The 27,494-nt window shown below is 38.6% G+C and overlaps 1 protein-coding gene across 2 annotated transcripts; it reads left to right on the top strand.

The window, feature by feature from the left end:
• The first annotated feature begins 487 nt into the window (after positions 1 to 487).
• Positions 488 to 21,029, top strand: LOC308688862 (B-cell receptor CD22-like). 2 transcript variants are annotated; one of them, XM_081362301.1, is made up of 11 exons: positions 1,357 to 1,415; positions 1,714 to 1,790; positions 6,861 to 7,214; positions 8,082 to 8,336; positions 8,495 to 8,842; positions 18,544 to 18,783; positions 19,078 to 19,353; positions 19,427 to 19,517; positions 19,674 to 19,713; positions 20,043 to 20,278; positions 20,409 to 21,029. In XM_081362301.1, exons 2-11 carry the CDS (start codon positions 1,718 to 1,720, stop codon positions 20,461 to 20,463), a joined length of 1,968 nt encoding a protein of 655 aa, XP_081218427.1. In that variant the 5' UTR covers positions 1,357 to 1,415; positions 1,714 to 1,717; the 3' UTR covers positions 20,464 to 21,029. The 2 variants fall into 2 exon arrangements, with proteins under 2 accessions (XP_081218428.1, XP_081218427.1); XM_081362302.1 differs by having other exon boundaries at positions 488 to 1,790.
• The last annotated feature ends 6,465 nt before the right edge of the window (positions 21,030 to 27,494 follow it).

Below are 27,494 nucleotides of genomic sequence, written 5' to 3' on the forward strand. Positions count from 1 at the left end.
CACAGAAAATGTGAGTGATTCCTTCTGAGTGAACACGAGTGGATCTGACTGCAGTAGATTTAAAAGATATGTATAAAAATTATGTTATTTGCAGACATCCCAAGTCTCCCGGAAGTTCCGGGAGTCTCCCGCATATTGATAGCGGCTCCCTGATGCCCGCAAATCAGTTAAAATCTCCCGGAAGCAAGAGCGCGCAAGCGTAGCGCGCGCACGGCAGAGAGAGGGAGCGAGAGACCTTGCGTGTGTGCGCTAGTGTGCGTGTGTGCCTCGGGATTTTATCTCTACTTTCGAACCGAATTAATCAGAACCCCCCCGTTGGAGATTTCTCGAACCGAACTAATCAGAACCGAATCCCCCCTGCCCCCCCCCCCCCCTCCCCTGGAGATTTCTTGACTCCCGGAAATGACTTTGTGCAGGTTGGGATGTCTGTATTTAAGCCAGCGCAAATACCTGTTTACATCCTGTTTTTCGGTTGAAGTCCAAAGTAGTCGATTGCCGAGTTCACGCGCATAGGTTTAGTTACCAATGATCACGCGCGTGAACTCGGCAATTGACTACTTTGGACTTCAACCGAAAAACAGGATGTAAACAGGTATTTGCGCTGGCTTAAATTCCTCTATTTTGAGAGGCTGTTCACTGCAGAGTCGTGGGTGGAGAGAGAAGTCCAGCTCTTCTCTCTGGATGTAATTTGGGTGTAATGGGTGGAGCGAGACGGTCCAACAACACCCTAACCGACCCATAACTCTCTCCCTCCACCCATTAGATCCACTGAGGAGGAGCTGGACGTCATTTGGCTCTGCAGTGAACATCATTGCTCCATTATTAGGAGTTATTAAATAGATCCATCAGTGATGTATTAGTGTTTATGAAGACCATTAAAACTATTTCTCCTGTATCTGTCGTCGGTCTGGTCTCTGAGTGCTTGTGTCGTCTGTCAGAAACTGCCATTGACCCACTTAAACTCAATGTAGTTGCTGATGGTGATGACTGTGTGTGTGTGTGTGTGTGTGTGTGTGTGAGTGTGTGAGTGTGTGTGTGTGTGTGTGTGTGTTGCTTCATGTGTTAAACACAGAGTTTGTGTCAGAAAGAGGAAGTGAAACTAAGAGCTGTAAAGATGCTGCTCAGACGCTCCTGCAGACATGATGAGCATCTTTACACTGTTCTTCCTCAAAGCAAACATCTTTCACATATTCTCTCACAAAGATCTGACAATACTGAGCTCTACAGCGATTAAGCTTGTTGTGTGTTTGATAAATTTCTTCTCCAGTTGTTCTTGTGTAGTTGAGATGACAGTCACTCATAACCACAAAGAGGAAGACCAACATTTAGTTGCACAATATATAGTATTAAAACTTCAAACTGCGGATGTTTTCCTCATTTGGGTGTCGACACTGAAACATTGACACTTCAGAGCGGTAAGACCATTTTACTGTTATTTAAAATAGTTCAGTAGAGCTACGATTGATGTTTGTAAAACTGTTTTAGTGAATGTTGATTTGATGAAGTGATTTAAACTCCAGAAACTCAATATCTGTTGTAGATTCATGTGTAAATATTGTGTGAAGCTCTTTAGACACACGAGGCCTGACATGAGAAACATCATCAGTTCACATCAAGCCTTCAATGAGCCGTGAATTATTAATCATCATGTGCTTTATCAATAGAGTTTGTGATGTTGTATATAGATGATGCTCATAATGTCATAATTGTCAGTTTTATGATTGCAGAAGTCACTATGGTGTCGTCTCTCATAAAGTCTCTTCCTCTGATCGTAGTGATCGTGACTGCGGGTGAGTCTTCAGTTTCACTCACTATACTGGTTCATTAGTTAATATGAACTAAGAATTAAGAATACTTATTCAGCATTTATTAATCTTAGTTAATATTAATTTTTACATTTAGTAATACATTATTGAAATCAGAAGTTGTATTTGTTAGTTAATGCATTATGAATTAACATGAACAGCTGAATTTTTATTAACTAACATTATCAAAGATTAATAAATACTGTAACAAATGTATTGCTCATTGTTAGTTCATGTTAATTAATACATAAACTAATGTTAACTAATGAACCTTATTGTAATGTGTTATTAGATATTTTGAAAAGATGATTGAGCTCTTCACACTGTACGGTGGCTGAGAGAGTTCAACATGCTGCAACTGAAGAAAACATGCAAATAGAAAAAACACCATGAAGCAGTGTTGAAGTTAATGAGATAATAAAGTGGTTAATTAAGTGTTGATTGAGAATTATTGATAAGCACCTGTGAAAAGGAGGTTTGAGAAGGATGTGTAGGTGGCTGGCTTGAGACCAGTGGAGGTGTCGGTAAGAACAGTCCAGTCACTTTAATTACACAACGTCTTTCTTTATTAGGTATGTGTATGTGTGTTTGGTTTCTAAGAGGGAAAAAGATATGGGATACAATTAGCTACATAATGCCACAATACAAGGCCACAATTAGGGCTGGGCGATTTAAATCGCGATATTGTTATGCGCATCTCATCAGTAAAGCCGGTTCCTTGATTAGTAGTAAATCACCATCACCTGCTTTCAGATGGAGCGGCATTTACTACAAAGAGCCGTAGTTAACTGACAAGCTGAGCCAAATCACATCAATATCGCGGACGTATCGCCAGCGATATTTAAAGCTCCAGTATGTGACTTTGGTATTTGACCACAAGAGGGCGCAGTTTCCAACAATAACAAAGGCGAAGCTTGATGACGCTATGAAGGAGGTGACGATGGGAGATGTGGTTTATAATGCGTTTTCACCATCTAGCGATGTATCTAAATGGAATTAATGAATCATGATCACGGATGAGGTAATTTATTCGTTTTTGTATTACCTGTATGTCTTATCGTATTATTTTATGTCATCATAATTAATGAACTGCAAGGGACGTGAAATGTTATGCTATATTAGGCTATCCCGTTACAACATACAGCTATTTGTCAAATGATTTGTTTGGTTAATGTTGTGCAGTTTTACGTTTTTTTATGGTTAATGTCGTGTTGTTTAACGTGTTCAAACCAATATCTAAAAGTAAATTTGAACGAACATTTGCAAGTAATGACTAAATATTTTTTTTAACATCATCTCCGATTGTAATTGTACTGCCATAATCTCGGTCACCACACGTGATAAAAAGCCTTACCAAAGTACAAAGAGCAATATAACTTTGTTTATAAGTGCTATTATTGACAGTTGCATGTCTTACCTGTCTATCAATACACTCGCGAGAGAGTCTCTGACAAGTCCAGACGCGCAGCTCTCTCCATCTCGAAAACGCCTGCCGATATTTATCCGGGTTTTATTCCTCCGTTTGTCACACAGTCCGTGACTCCGCGTGTATCCGAATATGGACGCTTTCGTTTTGTTGGCACTTCAATACTCGCCAAAGAGTTCGTGATCCATAACAGCTATAACCATACAGTCTATGGCTATAACGCTTTAACCACCACTTCCGCATTTGACCATGCGATATTCCGGTGATGTGGGTCATATTTTTTATTTTATTCCTTTTTTTATTCTTTGTCAGATGTCTTTATTGTTTATTGTGATAAGAAAAAAACCTCAATAAAGTTGTAAAAAAAAAAAAAAAAAAAATCCGGTGTGGTGGAATATCCTATCACATGGTCCACACCGGAAAGAAGGATAGAGAGAGCGGACATTGCGTCACTGAGGCGCGACATTTCTTTTCCGGGACGGCCAGTTATTTAAAATCGGAATTTCTCTGAAATAAAAAATCTTTGGAGACTTTTGAGATATTGTAAGTACATAACTGGAGGAAATATATCACACTGTGCAAGTTATTTTTGGAAATTTTATTACAAAATCCCTACATATTGGAGCTTTAATGCGATATGGCTCAGCTTGTCAGTTAACTACGGCTCTTTGTACACAGCGAAACATCCAGTGTTAAATTAACACTCCTGGGAGTGTATGAGTCCACACTCAAGAGTGTTTAAGTTAATGAGATAATTAAGTGATTAATTTAGTGATGATTGAGCATTATTGAAGACACCTGATGTTAACAAGTAGAATCGCTGAAGGAGAAAATCGCAAATTGTAAGTTACCATTATTGTGATGGGTAGTTGCTTAAGTTGGGCTCTGACCCTTTTATGTGTACTTAAAATTTTGTTTGGCTGTTGTAACTCATTTAAAACTGCCAGTTGAACAAAGAATAAAAATTGATCTGATGGTGTTGGTTATATTATGACAATCATCATTTGAACTTGATTGCTGAACTCATTAAAATCCTTCTTTCTGACTTCGATTTATGTTGATTGTTACAGCATAACTGTGAATCTGAATAAATGGCCAGAAGTTCATGTAATTTAAAGGATTTCTTTAAAGATGTTTAAAAAAAAAAATCATTCTTTTAGGCATACACAGATGTCAAGATTCAGTCTATGCATCTCAACAATGGTGAGGAGAATATTCAATGAGGAAAAGTAAATTACATAGACAATTCAGATCATAATTTATTCATACCGCAATGCATGATGGGAGCCATTAATGAGTTGTGATTGGTGGCAGCCACTGCAACATGCTTTATTATTGTCACCATTGTTGAGATTCACAGGCTGATTATTGATGTCTGTGTTTTAAATGAAAATGTCTGAAAGTCTTATTGATCAGAATAATGTTTATTAAATTTGAATTATAAGTAAAGTACTGATAATCATAGGCTGAAGAATCACAAAACTACTGCTAACAAGTTAAGCCAAGCTATCTCAACATGTTTCCTTTTTCAGATCACAGCATGATTGTCATAATGTAGCCAACACTATAAGATATCATATTACTTTGTTCAGTTAACTGTTATAAAGCAATAACAGCAGACGAACAACAGTAAATATTAAAGTAAACATATAATGGTCTAGAGCCCAACTAAAGCAAACACCCATCACCTTAATGGTAACTTACAATTTGTGATTTGCTCCTTCAGTGATTCTGCTTGTTATCATCAGGTGTCTTCAATAATGCTCAATCATCACTAAATTAATCACTTAATTATTTCCTCAGCGCTAAATGCCGCTTTATCTGAAAGCAGGTGATGGCGATTTACTACTAATCAAGGAACCGGCTTTACTGACAAGATGCGCATAACAATATCGCGATTTAAATCGCCCAGCCCTAGCCACAATTCATTTGAATGATAATCAAACATTTGTACAAGAACTTAGATTGTTTGTAGGCTACCTATAGCTAATTTCCTGCAAAGTCGATACATACATTTTCTCTGCCCCAGAATTAATGAGCTGGTAAGGCCTATAAATACTCAAATGCACATTCTTACAATTACCACAGTGAGTCACATGAGCAATATAAACCAAGTTAAACTGTTCAATCTAACAGTAGAAACGTATGGAACTTACATAGTTCAATAACGCACACAAGGCAGGAGACTAGGCATTTCCAGCAGCAACACACAAGGGTTCCTCCGTGTGGCATGAACTAAAGAAGGTGCTGTCTAATGAAGTGACTGAGGCTAATTAGTTGAAGGTGTGGGGAACTTAGTGGCAAAGAAAAATGGGGCGTGGCAACTGCAGGACAGAGAGGAAAACTTCCAAAAAACCTGCTGTTAACAAGCAGAATCACTGAAGGAAAGAGAAAACCAGAAAAATAGAAGAAATAAAGTCAGTCTGGTTAGTAATAAGTGAAGCTGGTAATGCTGTTTGTGGAGTTGTTTAATCCTCCTCTGCTGAGATCTTCACAGATTGAATGTCTTCTTTTCTCTTCAGTTAATGATTTCATCTTAGACTGTGGTTGAAGTCAGTTGAAGTTCTTGTGTTTCTCTTTACTTCGGTGATTCTGCTTGATATCATCAGGTGTCTTCAATAATGCTCAATAATCTCTCAATTAATCACTTAATTATCTCATTAACTTCAGCACTGCTTTAGTGTTAGGCTACTTATAACACTCTGAGTGTAGACTCATATAAACACTGATCGGTGGTAATTAACTAGGAAATTTGCTGTATACAGAAAAAATAAAACAAATGATTGTTAATGTAGATAAACTGAGGCAAGCAGGCTTTGGGACAAACAGAGAAATAAAACAAGATGGAGACTGCTTCGAGACAAACTTGGATTTAAAAGAATCTGCTCTCACATGTGTTTTAATAGACAGGTGAACAAATATATATTATTTATTGTACACATTATATTGCTCTTTGTTTGTGCTTCAGTAACGCTTTTTATCCAGTCTGGTGATCAAGTCTATGGCAGTGAAAATAAATACAGTATGTGTTGCACAAAAATATTTAGCCAATACTTGCAAATACTTTGAGTTCATTCAAATGTACTTTTAGTACGATTGTTTTAAACAAGTAAAACTGTGCAGCATTAACCCACCAAATCATTTGACAAATACATATCAGTAACAGGCTATTATAGCATTACATTTCACGTTCCTTGCAGATAATTCATTACGATGACATTAAACAATGTGATCAAACGTACAGGTAATAAAAAAACTAATTCATTACCTCATCCGTGAACATGATTCGTGAATTCTATTCATCTCTGGACGGTGAAAACGACAATCTCCCATCGTTCCACTCTCCTTCATAGCGTCATCAAGCTTAGTGTTTGTTATTGTTTTGATAATGCGACCTCTGGTGGCGAAAACTTATATATTGTGCCTTTAATTTACTGGTGTTTTTTCTATTTTCATGTTTTCTTCAGTTGCAGCATGTTGAGCCCTCTCAGCCACCGTAGGCATGATTGTGCTGTCGGTTAAAATAAAAAGGGTGAACAGTGAAAAAAAATAAAATAAATATATATATATATTTTTACATTGCTTGAAAACACCTGAAAGTCTCTTCATTCCTCATTTCTGTGTTTCAGGGGTTGATGGTCTGTGGGATTGGGGCGTGAATTACAGCCCTTCATATGTTTGTGCATTAAAGGGATCAACAGTGAAAATATCCTGTAGGCCTACTGTAATATATCCTCGTGGTTATGAGATCAAAACAGCTTTCTGGACCAAAACTGTTGTAACTGATGGAGAACCACCGGATCTGTGTTTAGACCCAGAAAAAAACGGAAGAGTTGAGTGTGACAGTGAAGATAAAGACACTTCCAGCATCACTTTGACGGCTGTAACAGAAGCTGATAAACACATCTACTACTGCAGATTTACTACAGATAAAGCAGAGATAAAATGGACGGGGATTCCTGGAGTTCAGCTTGACGTCACAGGTAAAACTAGTCAACTCTCAGAAATAGACTAGAACAAGAAATAAAATAATAAGCAGAAATTAATCTCAAAATCTCTCCTGTGCACATTCATGAGAGTTTGTGACAGCAGCAGTTCATGCACATTAAAGCCCAATGTCTATAAGTTTATCAATATTATGCCTGTACTTTCTTCTCAGATGTTTTCTGTTTGTCAGTCAGAATAACAGTTCTTAGACTGAACTGCTGTTCTCAAAGACTCTCATACATGCAAAGTCAAGGTTTTCACTAAATATTAAATGACACTATTTTTTTTACTCATCAGTCTCTGTTGTATGCCCTTAGAGTCAAGTCAAGCCACCTTTATTTATATAAAGGTATATATTTTATTACCAAAAATAATAAATTTACTTTTTTAAAAGATCAGATCCCAATCCGGCCCACATCTGGCACACGTGGAAAGATGATCTGGGCCACAAGCAGGCCATAGCAATGCCACATGTCAGCCAAGAGCAAAGAAATAAACCAGAACTGGACCTTATCTGAGCCACACAACCTGTGTATATTAAATATGGAGTCATCTCAGCCTTAATAAACCTGTTAACAAGCGATGAAGAGATTGTTCAAGAGACTGTTCCACGCTGCATGTGGGCCAGATCATCTTTCCACGTGTGCCAGATGTGGGCCGGATCTGGACGTTAAAATGTTGCTATAGTAGTTATTAATTAATGATGGGACAGGATTAACACATTCTTTCCCTTTGTGTGCTGAAAATAAAAGAAAGAAACAAGTTCATGAAGCTTTAGAACAAAACTATAAATAATGAAAAATATTTTTTGTGTGAACTTTCACTTTAAGCTGACAGTGAATCTGTTGTTGTTGTTGTGTCAGACCTGCAGGTGGAGACACAGCAGAGTGTGAAAGAGGGAGATTCAGTCACTCTGACATGTAAAAGCAGCTGCTCTCTGCCTGAACAAACAACATTCATCTGGTACAGAAACACACAGATATTCACTGAAGGAACTGTGACAGTGAATCAGCTTCATCTGCGGTCAGTCAGTCGTTCTGATAGAGGAAACTACAGATGTGAAATAAGAGGAAATGATCATCGTCTGACTTCTCCTCCTGTTTATCTCACAGTAGAAAGTAAGTACAAACTGATTCATTAATATTAGTTAAATATTTCACACACTTAGAATTTCTGAATTTCATTTGGGTGAATATATAAAGCTACTGTAGTTTCAAAAGGAAATCGTTGGTGTGTGTAAGTCTCTTTAATTATTTTCCTCATTTCTGTGTTTCAGCGGCTGATGATCTAAAGGATTGGGGAGTGAATTACAGTCATTCATATGTTTGTGCATTAAAGGGATCATCAGTGAAAATATCCTGTACTGTACAATATCCTGATGGTTATGAGATCAAAACAGTTTTCTGGACCAAACCTACTGTAGATGTTGGAGAATTACCTGATCTGTGTTCAGATCCAGAAAAAAAAGGAAGAGTTCAGTGTGACAGTGAAGATAAAGACACTTCCAGCATCACTTTGACGGCTGTAACAGAAGCTGATAAACACATCTACAACTGCAGATTTACTACAGACAGAGAGGAGGGAAAATGGACGGGGGTTCCTGGAGTTCAGCTTGACGTCACAGGTAAAAAACTACTGAACTCTCAGAAATCGACCACAGAAACATACAAACGCACACATACAATATAAAGCTATTTAACTACGCCCTGCTTCATTTTTTTTATCATATTAAATTAAGTTTGCATTAGGACTCTTTAACTCGAGTCCTGGAGGACCAGTAGTTCCAACTACCAGTAGAGCAGCAACGTAATCCACCATCCGCCATTTTTTTCCGACAAAGCAGTCAGGAGAGTTAGTAGATTAACGTCGGTGGATTTAAACATTAAAAATGTTGTGTACTGACGTTTTTCTGCGGTTGAAACAACATTCCTTCTGACCATTCATATTTATTTTATGCCATAAATTAACTAGAAGGAAGTGATGATCGTTTCACTCGCAGCTTTAACTGAGGCTCTACAGCGATCTGTCACGACACATAAAAGCCATAAAATGGTATTTGTTTAAATTTCTTACAAAAAATTACCAAATTTGAAAGTTGAGACTTGCTCAACTTTTCTGCTCTGTCCTGTCTGTCGGCGTGTTGTCAGTTTCGTCTTTGTACCGCGATGTATATTTCACTGCGTGAGAACATGGTGAGGCATGAGGCTTGTGGGACATAGCAACGGTAACTAAAGGAGGCGGGTCTTTGTGAACAGTCAATTGTGTCACATGCAGAAGTGCAGAAGTATTTTTTTATCCCAAGTGTTTTTTATTACGTTTTCTGCAGACATATAAAGGGTGTTACAACAGATGTAAAATAAAACAAGGTGTCTGAAAAAGAAAAAAAAAAGATGGAAAAAACAGCAGAACAGTTCAACACAGTAATATAGACCCCAACCCTTAAAGGTCCCATGACATGAAATTTTCACTTTCTGAGGTTTTTTAGCATTAATATGAGTTCCCCTAGCCTGTATATGGTCCCCAAGTTTCTAGAAATTTTAATCGGTGTAAATCGAGCTTTTGCTGTCTTTCTCTGCCTTTGAGAAAATGGAAGCTCAATCGCGCTGATCTTGAATCTCCTCCTTATGACGTTATAAGGAGGAATGTTACCTCCCCTGTCTCTGCTTTGCCCACCCAGAGAATATTTTCTGCCCATGAGAAAATGCGATAGGAAGTAGCAACGCGCGCGCGCGATTTTAGTTTGTCCACGAGATTTGTAATGGCTTTTGAGCGAGCGAAGCATAATAATTGCTCAATAATTGGATGTACAAATGAACACGAGGGGTTAATACAGAGCTGGGCTTGCTGAACGTCTGAAACTAAAGTCTGGATCAGTACCAACTCTCTTTGGCTCAGCTAAAGTTACACAACTCGGACCAGTAAGTCAACTAATGATACAAGTTGTTGCTTTACTGTTTATGGTTTGTTACACGTAGAATGTGGCTGTAACATTAGCTATGCAGTTACTTGCGCTAATGTAAAGGTAGACAGCATCAAGTGTGTGTGTGAATACACACACTGTAACGCGAGTGTTGTACACTTCTTTGTTATTTGGATAGCGTTTTCCTGTTGGTTATACGGCGTGCGCGATATCCGCATTTCAAGATCGCAGAGCTTGATGTAATTGTAATAAGATAAATTACAGACGTTACAGATCTCCCGTGAAAAGGCTGTTAGGTTAGCGTTAGCTACATGATAATAACTAAACCATCCGAATAAAGTACCGTATCCAGACATAATATTTTAAACTAACCATTCGGAAACGTCCTGCTGGAACCGCTGAGTTGCAACTTCTTCATCCATTGCTTCTCCATCTGGATCAGATTCTGGGTCAAACTGAAATGCTTGAACGATTGCGTGTCTCCGTGCCATTGCAATATATCCAATGTAAACATGCATGGTCTACCGTTGCCGCAGATGGTCAAGGCCACACCCACCCTCCACCTTACGCCGCCTTTCTCCTCCTCATTAACATTTAAAGCTACAGACACCGAAACGGCCCGTCTGAAGGAAGCTCATTCTGGGACTGGCTTATAGTGGCTATAATTCTGCACTGAGACTGAATTTTTGGAAAGAGATTTCAGATACAGTACTAGGGACCACTAAGGCCTATATTAAAGCCTACAAAAAGTAGCATGTCATGGGACCTTTAAGTCTTTAAGCGAACCGGTGATAAATATCCCCAGATATTTAAACCCATTAAAGGCAAGGCAAGGCAAGTTTATTTCTATAGCACATTTCATACACAATGGCAATTCAAAGTGCTTTACATAGAAGAAATAAAAATAATAAGAAATAAGAATAATTAAAACGGTTTAGAAAAATAAAATAAAATACAGTACAGTACAAACAGTCAGACGAACAGTGGCACAGTGCTCATTCAGTAAATGCATGGCTAAACAGAAAGTGTTTTGAGTCTGGATTTGAATGTGACTACAGTAGGAGCACATCTGATCTCCTCTGGAAGCTGGTTCCAGCATAATAGCTAAACGCAGACTCGCCATGCTTAGAGTGAACCCTTGGTATTTCTAGCTGATATGATCCTAATGATCTGAGTGATCTGTTGGGTTTATATTCAGTGAGCATATCTGCAATGTATTGAGGTCCTAGGCCGATGAATGATTTATATACCAGTAATAATACTTTAAAATCAATCCTAAATCTAACTGGAAGCCAGCGTACACAGCAAAATCCCCAGTGTTAAATTAACACTCCTCAGTGTACATATGTGTCCACACTACATAGTGTTAAAATTAACACTGAAGCAGTGTTAAAGTTAATGAGCTAATTAAGTGATTAAGTGATGATTGAGCATTATTGAAGACACCTGATGTTAATCAGCAGAATCATTGAGGGAAAGAGAAACAAGAAGAACAGAAAAAAGAGAAACACAAGAACCACTGACTTCGAGCCATTACACATTATTGCACTTATTATTTTACCAGTTTGACTTTATTTCTGTCATACATCTACACACATTCTTATTTAGATCTAACAGAAGTTTACATGGTAATGGTTTAAGGAATGTTTCGTTTCTAGTTACCATTATGGTGATCAGTGTTTGCTTTAGTTGGTTTTGCACATTTGTTGCTGCAAGAGAAACTATGACCTGGGCTGTTTTTCCCGAAAGTATCGTAAGCCTAACTTAATTGTACAGACCATTTGTTGCAGTTGATCTATGATCAAGTTAGATTTAAGATGCTTTTGGGAAATGCAGACCTGGTTATGTTTCGATGATGAAATTACTAGTGACCTGATTCACTGATGTCACCCAGCATTATAAACTGATTATACAAATGCTCCATTCATTTTTCACTACAGTAGTTAATTTCAGCAATGCTTTAATATTATGAAGCTTTAAAAATCACACACAGACATCAAGAATCTACATATGAATCTCAACAATGTTGACAATCAAACAAACGCTTAATGTTACAGTGCATGATTAAAGCCACCAATCAAAACGCATCCATGGCTCACATCATGCATTGCAGCATGAATATATTATGCAGCTGAATTGTCCTGTAATTTTTATTGTTTTTTTCCTGTTTGCTTTTATTTTGCTATTGTTTTATTATGACTTTAGTTTTGTGATGTTCAGAGTTGATCTGTTTGTCACTAGTTTGTTTATTGTCACCATTGTTGAGATTCATATGCAGATTCTTGATGTCTGTGTGTTTAAAAATTTAAGTGCCCAAAAGTATTTTTTAAAATTGTTCATATTGCTACAGGATCTCAAACTGTCGAATCGCAGGTCTACAAAATGAAACATCAAGCATATAGGAAAAGATTTAGACTCTGAATGACATCAGTGAATCAGGACACTACAGTACATGCTGATAATGTCATCATCAAATCATATTGTGAGCAGGTCATGTTTACTCTGCAGTAACAAATGTGCTTTATAAACACAACGTTGGAACAATCAGAGGAAAACTATCACCAAATAATTAAAAGGGTCAAGAGGTCAACTAAAGCAAACGCTGATCACCATAATGGTGACTTGAAATGAAAAATTACATAAAACATTACCGTCTAAACTTCTGTTTAATCTCAAGTAGATGTATGACAAAAATATAGCCAAACTGGTAATATTAAGTGCAATAATGTGTAATGTCACAACGTCAGTTGTAGTTCTTGTGTTTCTCTTTTTTCTGTTACTTTTTTTTCTCTTTCCTTCAATGATTCTGCTTATTATCATCAGGTGTCACCACTAATGGCCAATCATCACTTAGTTAATCACTTAATTATCTCATTAACTTCAACACTGCTTCAGTGTTCATTTTAACACTCTGTAGTGTGGACACATAGGCTGAGTCCCAATTCGCCTACTTATACTACGACCTAAAAGTATGTACTTTTTTTGTGATGAAAAAGTACATACTTTTGAGTGTGTAGCAAAAAGTATGCACGTTCTGGGACATACTTCGATGACATCATGCAACGTGAACTTGAACGTGGTTGCCTAGTTACGCACACCGCGACTGTTAACAAAACATTTAACATTTCATTCATTCTTATATATCCAATATAATTTTATTTGCTATTCCCATCTTTTTTTCCACAATACATTTACAATGTGTTTACCAAATTGAGGAGTGAAGCAGGGCGTCGTCGTAGATCAACCAAACGCAGGTCGTTTGTGAGGCGGCTCTGACGTTCATGTGCAAATGTGTGTAACGAAAGCTAGCGCTACTTATTTTCTGAGTTAAAATATTTAAAGTTTATAGTGTAACTATTGTTTAACGTATTTTATACTTCATCTTATACTTATGTATAATACTTAAAAATACCCCGATGAAAATGAACCATGCTTTTACTATAGTAAAAGTGTAGTAACCATGTTTCTTTGGTTGGACTGATAAAGTTAACATATGTACAGCCACAGTATTACTACAAATAAGTCAGACAGAAACATCAAAAGAAATACATAAAAAAAGACACTTGCATGACACTACTAGAGCCTTTTTATTTATTGTTTTGTAGACTGCAATGAGGCGCTCGGTATCTTCATCGGACCCTACAAGATAAACACGGTACTTTTTTGGCACAACATAAACCCATTAATATTACGAGACAATAAAATATAACTTTAATTAGGGTTAAACATTTGAATTCTTACACTTAAAAACTGAGGGCGCATCTCCGTTGCTGCATCCGACTGCCAGGTTTACATCACCACCATCACCGCAAAGCTCCTCCCTCCCGAACGCAATGGGTTGTGGGCAATATTAGCCGTTAGAGTGTGCATTGATCTGCACTTCGAATTCTAACCGGAAATAGTAGACCATCCGGGTATCTTTGGAATACTTATTTCAACATGCTATGATTTGGGACGTACTAATTCTAGTTTCGCATACTATTTAGGACGGATAGTATGCGAATTGGGACTCAGCAATACATTCACCTAAAGGATTATTAGGAACACCTGTTCAATTTCTCATTAAAGGGGGGGTGAAATGCTCATTTTCACTCAATCTCCTCTTAATCTTGAGTACCTATAAAGGATGCAATGTTACTCTATATCTCCAAAAAGTCTTTTGTTTTATTATATTTTTAATTGAAAGATAGACTGTACCGAGTCTTTCCGGAAAAAAACGAGCGGCTGGGGGCGGGCCGTGTTATTGTTAAATTTGTTAAACAGTTTTACTCACCATTCCAACGCACGACCGCGAACCTTTATCATTGTGACTGCTCGATCCTTAAGCATTAGACGATCTGCAAATCCGTCGATCTGGGCTTTGTTTATAAAACAATCATCGTCGAAATGCAGGGAACAACAGTCTTACACAACTCCGTTTATGCTCAGGAAAACAAACTCCATCCACGGGTTCCTTAACGCTGGGTTCTTTGGGAATCTGTGCAGGGTTGTCTTGCCCTGGCAACCAAAAACACACTTCTTTGGTGACACTGACGTCCCAAAAGCCGGGCAGGGCGCTTTGATGGCGAACTGCTTTCACTCTCTTGCTCTGTTTTACGAGTGCGCGCGCGCGCGCGATCTTACCGGAGAAGTGCCCTTAGGACCCATATAAGGAAATTCCGCTCTATCTTACGTAAGACAGAGCCATACTCGAAAAAAACTTTCCGAAACTTGTGACAAACCGGAAGGAATATTTTTGGAACAAAAATACTCCTTCAAACGTGCAACTTAGTTTTTGAAACTTTGTCCATGTTTAGCATGGGAATCCAACTCTTTACCAGTGTAAAAAAACTCAGTATGCATGAAATAGCATTTCACCCCCCTTTAATGCAATTATCTAATCAACCAATCACATGGCAGATGCTTCAATGCATTTAGGGGTGTGGTCCTGGTCAAGACAATCTCCTGAACTCCAAACTGAATGTCAGAATTGGAAAGAAAGGTGATTTAAGCAACTTTGAGCGTGGCATGGTTGTTGGTGCCAGACGGGCCGGTCTGAGTATTTCACAATCTGCTCAGTTACTGGGTTTTTCACGCACAACTATTTCTAGTATTTACAAAGAATGGTGTGAAAAGGGAAAAACATCCAGTATGCGGCAGTCCTGTGGCCGAAAATGCCTTGTTGATGCTAGAGGTCAGAGGAGAATGGGCCGACTGATTCAAGCTGATAGAAGAGCAACTTTGACTCCACTCGTCAAAGTTGCTCCACTCGTTACAACCGAGGTATGCAGCAAAGCATTTGTGAAGCCACAACACGCACACCCTTGAGGCGGATGGGCTACAACAGCAGAAGACCCCACCGGGTACCACTCATCTCCACTACAAATAGGAAAAAGAGGCTACAATTTGCACGAGCTCACCAAAATTGGACAGTTGAAGACTGGAAAAATGTTGCCTGGTCTGACGAGTCTCGATTTCTGTTGAGACATTCAGATGGTAGAGTCAGAATTTGGCGTAAACAGAATGAGAACATGGACGCATCATGCCTTGTTACCACTGTGCAGGCTGGTGGTGGTGGTGTAATGGTGTGAGGGATGTTTTCTTGGCACACTTTAGGCCCCTTAGTGCCAATTGGGCATTGTTTAAATGCCACGGCCTACCTGAGCATTGTTTCTGACCATGTCCATCCCTTTATGACCACCATGTACCCATCCTCTGATGGCTACTTCCAGCAGGATAATGCACCATGTCACAAAGCTCGAATCATTTCAAATTGGTTTCTTGAACATGACAATGAGTTCACTGTACTAAAATGGCCCCCACAGTCACCAGATCTCAACCCAATAGAGCATCTTTGGGATGTGGTGGAACGGGAGCTTCGTGCCCTGGATGTGCATCCCACAAATCTCCATCAACTGCAAGATGCTATCCTATCAATATGGGCCAACATTTTTAAAGAATGCTTTCAGCACCTTGTTGAATCAATGCCACGTAGAATTAAGGCAGTTCTGAAGGCGAAAGGGGGTCAAACACAGTATTAGTATGGTGTTCCTAATAATCCTTTAGGTGAGTGTATATGTACACTGAGGAGTGTTAATGTAACGCTGGGGATTTTGCTGTTTAAAGACCTGAGGACTGGTGTGATGTGTTCATATTTTCTGGTTCTGCTCAGAATCCTCTCAGGCACTGGGTGTGTAGTGGCTTAAAAGTGTTGAAATTTAGAAAAAAAAAACCTTGCAGAAACCTTAGTCTGTGGCTAATGGACTGACCAAAAATTTGTTAAAACAAAATGTGTATAATAACCACAAGCACCAGGCCTAATGAAGGGAGGAGAGGGAGGAGAGGGAAGAGAGGAAAAAAAAATAGATAATAATAATATTAATTTGGTACGCCTGTAAGTGTACAGTGATCTAAATTTAGAACTAAATCAATAAACTAAGTGGACACAAGGGTGTATACAAAACAATGCCTCCATAATGCCAAATAAAATACATCTATAGATCTAGAGTAGCCACTTTCATATGTAACAACCAAACACTATGTTTAATACGCCCATCCAAGTCAGTATAGAAATACAAGGATTTAACAAATACTACTTCTTGAGTCAGTCGATCCAGTCATGAGTTACTCCACAAGTCACTTCGAGTTTAGACCTCAGCAGGACGAATAGATGCAATGTAGTCCTTGACTTCAGTGACCGATGCAAATCTTCTCTTATCACCATCCTTCGTTACAATAGTAAGTCTGGCCGGAAACAACAGCGCTGGTTTTAGGCCAAGATTGTACAGTTCAGATAGCACCTCTCTGTACTTGGAGTGTTGTTCCAGCACCTCCGGCTCATAGTCTTCGTAAATAGTGCTAGGAGTGCCGCGGTAGTGAAGCTTTCCCCTCCTCGCTCTGGCCTCACGGATGATCTTTTCTTTCTTTTGGAATTTATGAGGCCGAATGATAACAGGCCTAGGCCTCTGCCCCGGCCTCGATTTATCAGACAGCGACCGGTGGGCTCTATCACATTCTGGCGGAGATTCCAGTACTCCGTCCCCAAATACTTCCGCAAGTAGTTCTGAGAAGAAGATAGATGGCCGGGGCCCTTCAATGGATTCACGTAGTCCAATAATTCTTATGTTATTGTGCCTGCTACGGGACTCGAGATCCACGACTTTGGCTAGCAATTTAGCGTTGCTCTCAGTTGGGATAGCACAAGTCGTACCCAGGGCTTGCACGTGCTCATCCTGTGCATTTACGCGTCTCGAGCGAGGCAATCGTCGAAGCGTGGTCCGTCGTGGCAGTTTGAAACTGGTCTAGCTTTACCTCGAGTGTCGAAACGGCGGTTTTAAAGTCTGCAGAAAGAGTGACCCGGTGTTCCTCCAGAAGGTTAGCGATGGCTGCCATGTTAACCTCTTTGCCGTCGTCTCCACACGCCTCGGCTTTCTAATACTTTTTGCTTTGTTTTGTAGATTTAGCTGCCATAATTTGATGCCAATATGTATGCAACAAAGATATTGCATACTTGGTAGTGAAGTAGAAGTAAATAGTGGGGTTTTAAAACTATTATAGGCAACAAAAAAAAAGTGAGAGCGAGACTTAACGTGTGTCTACGCCATCTCACCAAACCGGAAGTCTCCAGAAGCATTCTGATGACACTGCCATCATGAGGTGTATCAAGAATGGAGATGAGGGAGAGTATCAGACCTTGATTGGGGACTTTGTGAGGTGGTGTAGCTTTAACTATCTACAGCTAAGGAGATGGTGGTCAACTTCCAGGGGATCAAGGCCCCAGTGTTCATTGAAGGTGTCTGTGTGAAGGTGGTCCAGACCTACCAAGATCTAGTTCTGCAGCTGGACGCTAGCATCCTCTTCTATGCTGTGGTATGTTGGGGGAGCGGCAGTAAGAATAGGGACTGGATAAGCTGGTGAAGAAGGCTGGTTCTGTGGTGGCTGTAGAACTTGACTCATTAACATCTGTGGCAGAGAGGAGGACCCGTAGCAAGTTTTTGTCCATCTTGGACAATGTCCATCACCCACTGCACAATACCATCATCAGGCAGAAGAGCACCTTCAGCTTCAGGATGCTGTCTCTGTCCTGTTCCACAGACACACTGAGGGAAGGCGTTTGTCCCTCAGGCGATACAGCTTTTTAATTCATACCTGTGAGCAGGGCTTTATTTATGTATTTATGTATATTGGGCAGCTTGTCTTGTTTTGTTTGTTTTTATTATTCGTTTTAATTGTTGCTACTGGAAACTTGAATTTGCCTAGCGAATGAATAAAGTATCTATCTATCTATCTATCTATCTATCTATCTATCTATCTATCTATCTATCTATCTATCTGAAGGTATAGGCCTCTGGTTTACATTGGCGTAACATGATTTCATTAAGCTGATGATGATGATGTTGTTGTTGTTGTTGTTGTTGTTGTGTCAGACCTGCAGGTGGAGACACAGCAGAGTGTGAAAGAGGGAGATTCAGTCACTCTGACATGTAAAAGCAGCTGCTCTCTGCCTGAACAAACAACATTCATCTGGTACAGAAACACACAGAGAATAACTGACCGAACAGTGAATCAGCTTCATCTGCGGTCAGTCAGTCGTTCTGATGAAGGAAACTACAGTTGTGGCGTTACAGGACATCTGATCTCTCCTGCTGTTTATCTTAATGTTGAATGTGAGTACATATTAATAACATATGAATTAATATTAGTGAAATAGTTCAGATTATTCAGATTTGTTTGATAATTTCAGGCCTGATCATACAGACTGCATGACATTTTTGTGTATTAATCATGATTTATTCATATTAATTTATTAATGCGCAAAATGAATGTAAATCGTGAATCTAGTGATCTTTTTTTATGAATCTTGAGTTGATACAGTATATCTGTAAATATTCAGAAAAGTTCAGATGTAGATTTGCAAATTTTTCATTCCTATTTTTATTTGTTATATATATTTCATGTAGATCCTCCGAAGAGCGTCTCAGTGTTGTTCAGTCCGTCTGGTGTAATAGTGGAGGGAGATTCAGTGACTCTGAACTGCAGCAGTGACTCAAACCCTCCTGCTCTGAACTTCAGCTGGTTTAAGGAGAATGAACCCTCAGCTGTTGGATCTGGACAGAGTTTCAGCATCTCCAGCTTTAACTCCAGTTTCAGTGGACGCTTCTACTGTGAGGCTCAGAATAAACATGGATCTGGGAGATCAGCGTCTGTGTCTTTGTTCGTGTATGAAACAGCTGCAGGTATTGATATGTGCCGTTGGCTCTTATGCTGGTGTCATTATCAGCTGTGTGAATGATGTTTCTCTTCACTCAGGTGGCCAGAGCACAGGTGTGTACGCAGCTGCTGGGATCGGGGCGGCACTCATCGGCATCTGCATTATTGTTGTAGTGATAAAAATCAAAAGGTAAGAGAAAACTGCTATGGAAATATGATGTATTTATAACTCACAGGTCATATTAATCACTTTTATAACACATTTAATCCTGTATTTCCCCCTTTTAAGATGTACATTTCCATGATATAGATACTGTACGTTTCCAATTTCTCTTCTCTCCGTTAGGAAAGCAGGAGATACTGGCGTCCAAGGTGGCGTTTCACAGGCAAGTCTAGAAAAGTGTCTATTTCAGCACATTTTAAGGCAATTATGATCCCAATTGGTGAACATGATTTCTCAAAGTACAACATGTTCCTGGATCAACATCTTTATTGATCCTGGAACAACATTCGAATTAACCAATCCAATCTGAGGGACAAGTTTACAGTTTATGTCAAGTTTAGGCTTAAAATCAGGATTAAGTGCTTCTACATCAGTGTTATTCACCTATCATTCAAGTTATGGGTAGTGGGACTAAATTTTCGGACAGGAATGCTGATCCAGGAACAGTGACAGATTGTAGTGTGAACATCTGGACTGTGTGTGTTCGTTCAGGAAAACATCAGCGCAGCGGGGACGAATCAGATGAGCACGAGTGATTCAGGCGTTCAGAATGACTTGATTTACGCAAGCATCGCTCCCAAGAGACCCAGGAAGCCTCAGAGCGCTGGAGATGAAGACGAGGTTCAGTACGCCACCGTCCAGCACCACAGAAACACAGGGAACACGAGTGTGAAGGCTGAAGGTCAGTCTGGAGACGTGAGGGATCGTGGTCCTGCTGACTCTGCCAGGTGAGACGCACTTCATTACTCACCGGTAAAGATTTGAACCAATCCCTAAAACTCTGCAGGCGACTCAGAGAAACAAGGTTTTATGTGTGTGATTAATCTTATTTTGTCTTTTTTTACACTTATTGAACAGATCTGATGATTCCAGTGTGATCTACAGCAGCATCAATGTTGCAGGAAGATTCTGAGCATCTGATCACAAACACCTGAACTGCTACTGAACCATCGTGTCAACACGCTGACATGTCCTAAATGTGGCATTAAATGGAAGTGGCACCCAACGTTAATACCATACTGTGATGTATTTCTGAGTGAATCTTTTGTGTGTGTGTATGTGTGTGTGTGTTACTGTTTAGGATATATGAAGCCTGTATAAAGTGTGTTTTCCTGCAGAGTGTGTTGCTCATTCACAAGCTGTTTCATCACATTCAGACACATGCCTAATAGAATATTTGTGAGTTTTGTTTCATACTGTGAACTGCATGTGAATATCCTTTCATGCACTGGTTTTCTGTGTAATAACTAATAAAGTATCCAGTGTGGTGTATTTAATGTGAAGAAACATATTAAAGTATGTTAGACCATATGGCATAGATTGTTTATCAAGGAAGATTGTATTTACTGCATTCTGTTTTTGTATGTGTTAAAAAGAGTAGAGCATCAGTGCATCAGGGCGAGTGTGTTTGCTTGATAACTGCTTGTTTTTTTGGGGCATGCCCATGAAGTGTGTTATTAAATGTTGGGTTTTATCTTCAACCTTGGCTTCATTGAGTATTTAAAAAATAACCGTTCTGCTTCAAAATCCCAAGTGGTCGCTCGGCCACAACATCCCGATACAATATATATTAAAAAACATTCAGTGCACGGTTGAACTGTCTAAAATAATGAATCAAGCTGAAGCATAAACTATTTCAGGTATTTTTGTAAAGTTGTTTGATCAGTTAGTCTCGCGTAGCCAGAGCTTCAGACTGACGGCAGAAGGTCAGGGGTGCGTTTCCAGATAATGCTGTTTCTTAGTGCGTCAAAGTCAGTTTTAGTTCTTGTGTTTGTCTCTCCTTCAGTGATTCTGCTAAATCCCCAGTGTTAAATTAACTCTGCTCAGTGTTTATATAATCCACACTCAGAGTGTTATAAGTAACACTGAAGCAGTGTTAAAGTTAATGAGATAATTTAGTGATTAACTGAGTGATGATTGAGCATTATTGAAGACACCTGATGTTAACAAGCAGAATCACTGAAGGAGAAAATAAAAAAAGTCACCATTATGGTAATCGGTGTTTGTTTTATTTGGGCTCTTGACAAAATTGACCTTTAAACAAAAATTCTGATTTAGTTTGGCTGCTGTAACTGAGTTATAACTGCCAGATGAACAAATAGCAAAAGTTATCTGATGATGTTGATTATGTTTTAACATAATAATTATTTCACTATCATTTGACCTGAATAACTTGAGCCTAATTTCTGAGTTATATTTACTTTATTGATTATAGCAGCACTGACCTTGTACAGCATAACAGGGCTCCAGACTGCGACCAAAATTTGAGAGTGTGCGACTGAATTTTACACCCAGTCGCACATGTGCGACCAGTAATTTATTTTTTAATTTTTTCACGTTAAACGTGGAAGGGGCGCGAATGTGTGGCAGGCCAATGAGTGAGAAGAAAAGCGAATGGCCAATGTAACTGGCTAATGTGTGGAGGGGGAGGGTCCTAGAGATAATCGAGCGCGCGTAAACGTCAGTGGGAAGGAGACGTATGGGATCAAATTCCCGCCAAATATATAGCGGTCGCGTATAAAAAAATAATAAGCGTGAATCAAAAATTTAAAAACACATGTAAAAATATATTGCACAAACTGAAAAAAAGAATGCAAAATGATCAGAATAGCAAACAACGTGGTCACGGATCAAAATATAAAATATAATATAATATACAAGCATGAATACAAACTTTAAACACATTAAAAGTTATTTTGCACAAAACTTAAACTTATGGTCATGCTTTGTTAAAAAGTATGGTTTTATTACTGTGTACTTTGTGCTTTCTTGCATTTTCTGCTCATATTTTACTCTTTTGTACGCTTGTGATGTTTTTCTCTTCGCTCTTCTTTCTATGTTCTGCGCTTGCTCTTCCAAATGTTGCAGTTCGAGTTTCATGTAAATTAGGGCGGGCTTAAGCGTCACCATTGGCCCACTAGTTCTAGATTGACAGATACTCCTCTAGCCAATCAATCGAAGAGGGGAGTTGACGTCACACCAATGCGACTCGTGGCTACTGATGCTTACTTGTTATACAGGGGAAGACGACCATCAACAGGACACCTTTAAACTGCATGTGTGCCTGCAACTCAAACTGTTGCCGGTATACGTATACCTGGCAATATGGTATAGTTAAATTTGTCATCCTAACAACGACCTGTTACAGTTATGCCTGTCTGATGATCCATCATTCACCTCTAATGCACTTGACCTGGCACCGCGAGCGTCGATCTTCTCCGAGCAGCCACAACCTACTGGCCGTTTTACTTTCATATTTAATCAATAACAAGGATGTGTAATGTCGGTCCTGGGTGCAGAGTTTAGCTCCTTCAACCCTAATCAAACACACCTGAACCAGCTAATCATAGTCTTTAGGATATTTAAGACAGGTGAGGTTTTTAATCGGAGTGGACGCTAAACTCTGCAGGACAGCTGCGGCACTCTAGAAACAATGTTACCTATCGCTGATGGAGATGTTGCTGTATTCAAATTTTAAAATTTAAAACATTAATTCTAAAGTAATATGCAATTATGTAGCTATGTAAGTAAACACAGTAAGTTTGTAATAAATCACTGTATTAAATTCAACTGGTTTCTCTATATCTTCTCTGTAACACAATCATTTTCAATAATCTTGTCAAATTTGGCGAGGTTAATAAAAAAAAGGTAGGCAATGCGTAGCGGCGACAGGTCAAAGTCCTTAAGTCTTCAGACAATGGCCGTTTTTAACTTAGTTTTTGCAACGAATTGTAGTGTTTCATAATTGCATGATGTTTCGCTTACAGCAGCCTTAACATATTGACATCATGAGCCAAGTAATATTGTTTAACACCAATTACCAGTGTGCACATTAACATTCTCATGTAGGGCCTATCTAAAAAAAAAAAGAATTTAATTATTTATGTCCAGAGTTCAGATGAGAGTCTTTGTAAAGTTAAATTGAACTGCCGTCTTCCCTTGTAAGTGTCGCACTCCTGAAAAGGAGTATAATGATTAAAGAAAAATGAAATAAAAGAGAGTGCAGCAGTGCTTCTTTGTTGTTTTATTTACTCAGAATGAAGTGCATCACGAGCGCGCACCACCCACTGAAGTGTGCGGTGACCTATTTTTTTACAGTCTATGGCGGTGACGCAATCACGCTGGTATGCCAAGCGAAAATAATTAATTTAATAAATGCACATATCAAAGCACAAATAAGAAACTGAACAGTATATAAGAGTATTAGAAAAATAACATTTTAGTATATTATAATGGAATTGAAGAAATTGTACAAACATAAACAGCTTGTACCACGAGTCGCATTAGTGTGACGTCAACTCCCCTCTTCGATTGATTGGCTAGAGGAGAATCTGTCAATCTAGAACTAGTGGACCAATGGTGACGCTTAAGCCCGCCCTAATTTCCATGAAACTCGAACTGCAACATTTGGAAGAGCAAGCGCAGAACATAGAAAGAAGAGCGAAGAGAAAAACATCACAAGCGTACAAAAGAGTAAAATATGAGCAGAAAATGCAAGAAAGCACAAAGTACACAGTAATAAAATCATACTTTTTAACAAAGCATGACCATAAGTTTAAGTTTTGTGCAAAATAACTTTTAATGTGTTTAAAGTTTGTATTCATGCTTGTTATTTCTTTATTCACGCTTATTATATTTTGATCCGTGACCACGTTGTTTGCTATTCTGATCATTTTGCATTCTTTTTTTCAGTTTGTGCAATATATTTTTACATGTGTTTTTAAATTTTTGATTCACGCTTATTATTTTTTTATACGCGACCGCTATATATTTGGCGGGAATTTGATCCCATACCAGCGGCGCGCTCTCCGTTCCGTGTGTGTGTGTGTGTGTGTGTGTGTCGGCGGCTCTAACGGCCCAGCGGCGCGCCCTCCGTTCCGTGTATGTGTGTGTGTCACGTGTGTGTGTGTGTGTGTGTGTCGGCGGCTCTGTCGACAACGGCCCAAACGCTTCAATCATGTACCGAGCACTGGAAAAGTAAAGTCCACTCAAATAACGTGAAATTCTGTTTGCTGAGCTGGTATAGCCATGCTGGGCAGCAATGGTAAAATTACTTGCTCTGATTACATGCTCTGGTAATAATAGCTTTGTAGGACTATATTTTATTTTGATAATTAGTTAAAAAAAATAATAATAATCTGTTAAATTGATTATGTTGATTGATTATTGAAAAAAAAAAATATTGATATTGATGTTTATTACATGGCTTGGCTGAATTCCAATGTAGAATGCGGTCTGTTATTTCTTGATAACAGACCGCTGCGAAGTATAACAGACCGTTGCCATGCAAAACAGCGCGTTGCTATGGACGCGGAACGGACTATTTTCTTTAGCGGAAGCAATACAGTCGTTTTTAAATCAATAAACTCCTTTTAAATAAATAATTTGTGTCAATTTATTTATTTATTTTGTAGGTAGCCATGTAATAAGCGGGATAATGTATAGTGAGCCGGTTGTTATAGTGAATAACATCCCCTTCAGGCTGATTCAAGATCCCTCCGCTTCGCGTCGGGATCCCGTTCAGCCTGTCGGGGTTGTTATTCACTATAACAACCGGCTCACTATACATTATCCCTTACTTAATATAGGGCTATTTTCTGTTCCTTTTTTTCCCTGTGTTGTTTAATTAGGTGATTCTGAGTTAAAAGGAATAGTTCACTTTAAAATTAAAATTATGTCATCACTCACCCTCATGTTGTTTTAAACCTGTATGAATTTCTTTCTTCTGCTGAACACAAAGGAAGATATTTAGAAGAATGTCAGTAATCAGACAGTTTCTGGGTCCCATTGTCTTCCATAGTAGGACAAATATATACTATGGAAGTCAATGGTACCAGAAACTGTCTGGTTACTGACATTCTTCTAAATATCTTCCTTTGTGTTCAGCAGAAGAAAGAAATTCATACAGGTTTAAAACAACATGAGGGTGAGTGATGACAGAATTTTAATTTTAAAGTGAACTATTCCTTTAAATATTGATGATTACAAGCTTGGGGGAAACGCAATTAATTGCAATTAATTACAGAAATTGTGCAATTAATTAGTTAATTTTTTTTAATCGATTCCCAGCCCTAATATATATATATATATATATATATATTTTTTTTTTATAATCGGTGTACATTACCAGTCGTCACAGGTGAAACAGTTGAAAAGGCCAAGAACAGTCTAAAGACATCTAAAAAAGTAATTATGAATACAAACGAATCAACATGTTAAAGAGGACACAGTGAAATAGCAGTCAAATAAACATATAAATATAAGCTTGTACTTAAAGTGACAGATCACCCAAAGATGACATTTCTGTCATCATGATTTTCTTTCTCAGAAAACATATATGTATATGTACACTGTTAGCCCTTGCTGTAAAAAAAGGCGTAATTCAGACAGTATCATACCATTTTCCATTAAAACAGTAATATACCGTAGAAAACAAAACTAGCCTACAGGAATATACTGTGAATTAACATTGCTCAAAATCGACACTCAGAGGCTGTTTTCCCAATCACACCCTATACCCTCATTCACTATTCCCTACAATAGTTCACTAATATAGTCCCCTTGACAGAGTGAATGAAAAGAAGTGAGTGAGTGATTGAGGCACTGATGAACACTGATAAGCAGAATCACTGAAGGACAGAGAAACAAGAACAGAAAAAAGAGAAACACAAAAACTACAACTGACTTCCAGCAACACTGAGTGTGAAAACAGTTTACAAACCAGTTTACGATTATTTCTTTCATACATGTACAAAAGTTCTTGTTGAGAATTAACCGATATTTAGTTAATAATAAAATTTGTTGTCACCATGATGGAGATCAGTATTTGCTTTAGTTGGTCACTTGTCCCTTGACTTCTTACCATTCATCTCTCTTTGGCTGCTGTAACAGTGAGTTTATAAAACACATTTGTTATGGCAAGAAAGAGTCAAGAGGAAGTTGATCAGGAGTTTTTATTATTTTGTGATGATGTCACAATCATCTTGGACTATCTGATTTTCAGATTATTCCAGTATATTTTCATTGAAGTTATGGGTATGTCATATGTAGCATAAGTCTGTGTATCTACTAAATGAAATCAATATTTCTGCTATCAGGTCTTCTGAATATTTTCGTAATCATATATTGCATTCAATTTAATTTTACTCCTATTTGGCTCAGACACACACAGACATCAACAATCAACATATGAATCTCAACAATGGTGAGAAGTTTCATGTCGCAATGCATGCTGGGTTCCAGGATAATATAAACTCCCAGCATGCACTGCTACATGAATAATAATAAAAAAAAAAAGAAATATTGCCACCATTGTTGAGATTAAAGGATGCTGCTGCAATTTTTACTCTTGCCTTGACATCAAAGTCTCTTTCCCAAATAGCTAAACTGTCCAAGTTGTCTTGCAGGGTTCTATTTGACCATGTAAGATCTAAGAAAGGCAATGCATTTCTATGTTCTGACCGAAGACCATCGGACCATGCGCGAACTAGAGGACCATTATCACCTAGCACCTTCTCTGAAGTGTCAGCAATCCCGCTGTAAGCGGCAGCGGTCTGGCAAAATCTGTCTGTGTACTCACAAACAGTTTCATCCTTCTTCTGTACACAATTAGTGAGCTTTGACCAGTCCACTTTCGGTCCAACAATGTTTTTTAACACTTTAACAACTTCCTCTCTCATTTCATCTTTACTGGCCTGTTGCAGTTCAGAATTATTTACAGCACTTTCAAAATCATTGAATTCTGACTCAGTCAAGATCTGTGATATTAGCTGGGTGACTTCAGCTAGAGTCATATCATAGAGCCGCATTTTGCTGATCAATGCTCTTCTAAACTCAGAAAAATTTCTTTGCACTGATGGCAAACTTTCAGCAACTCTCTCAATCTCTTTAGGACCTAAAGATGTTTTGATTGCTTGTGGCTGCAATATGGGGGTTGCACATGGA

This window comes from Scardinius erythrophthalmus (genome assembly GCF_964197995.2).
Source record: "Scardinius erythrophthalmus genome assembly, chromosome: 3".
NCBI classification, from domain to species: domain Eukaryota; kingdom Metazoa; phylum Chordata; class Actinopteri; order Cypriniformes; family Leuciscidae; genus Scardinius; species Scardinius erythrophthalmus.

Bases quoted from the DNA above. Each gene is read 5' to 3' on its own strand.
- LOC308688862 (XM_081362302.1), top strand. From the start codon at position 1,673: ATGTTGTATATAGATGATGCTCATAATGTCATAATTGTCAGTTTTATG. The intron at 19,354-19,426 runs GTATTGATATGT...CTCTTCACTCAG, and splicing joins CGTGTATGAAACAGCTGCAG to GTGGCCAGAGCACAGGTGTG. The intron at 20,279-20,408 runs GTGAGACGCACT...CTTATTGAACAG, and splicing joins GGTCCTGCTGACTCTGCCAG to ATCTGATGATTCCAGTGTGA.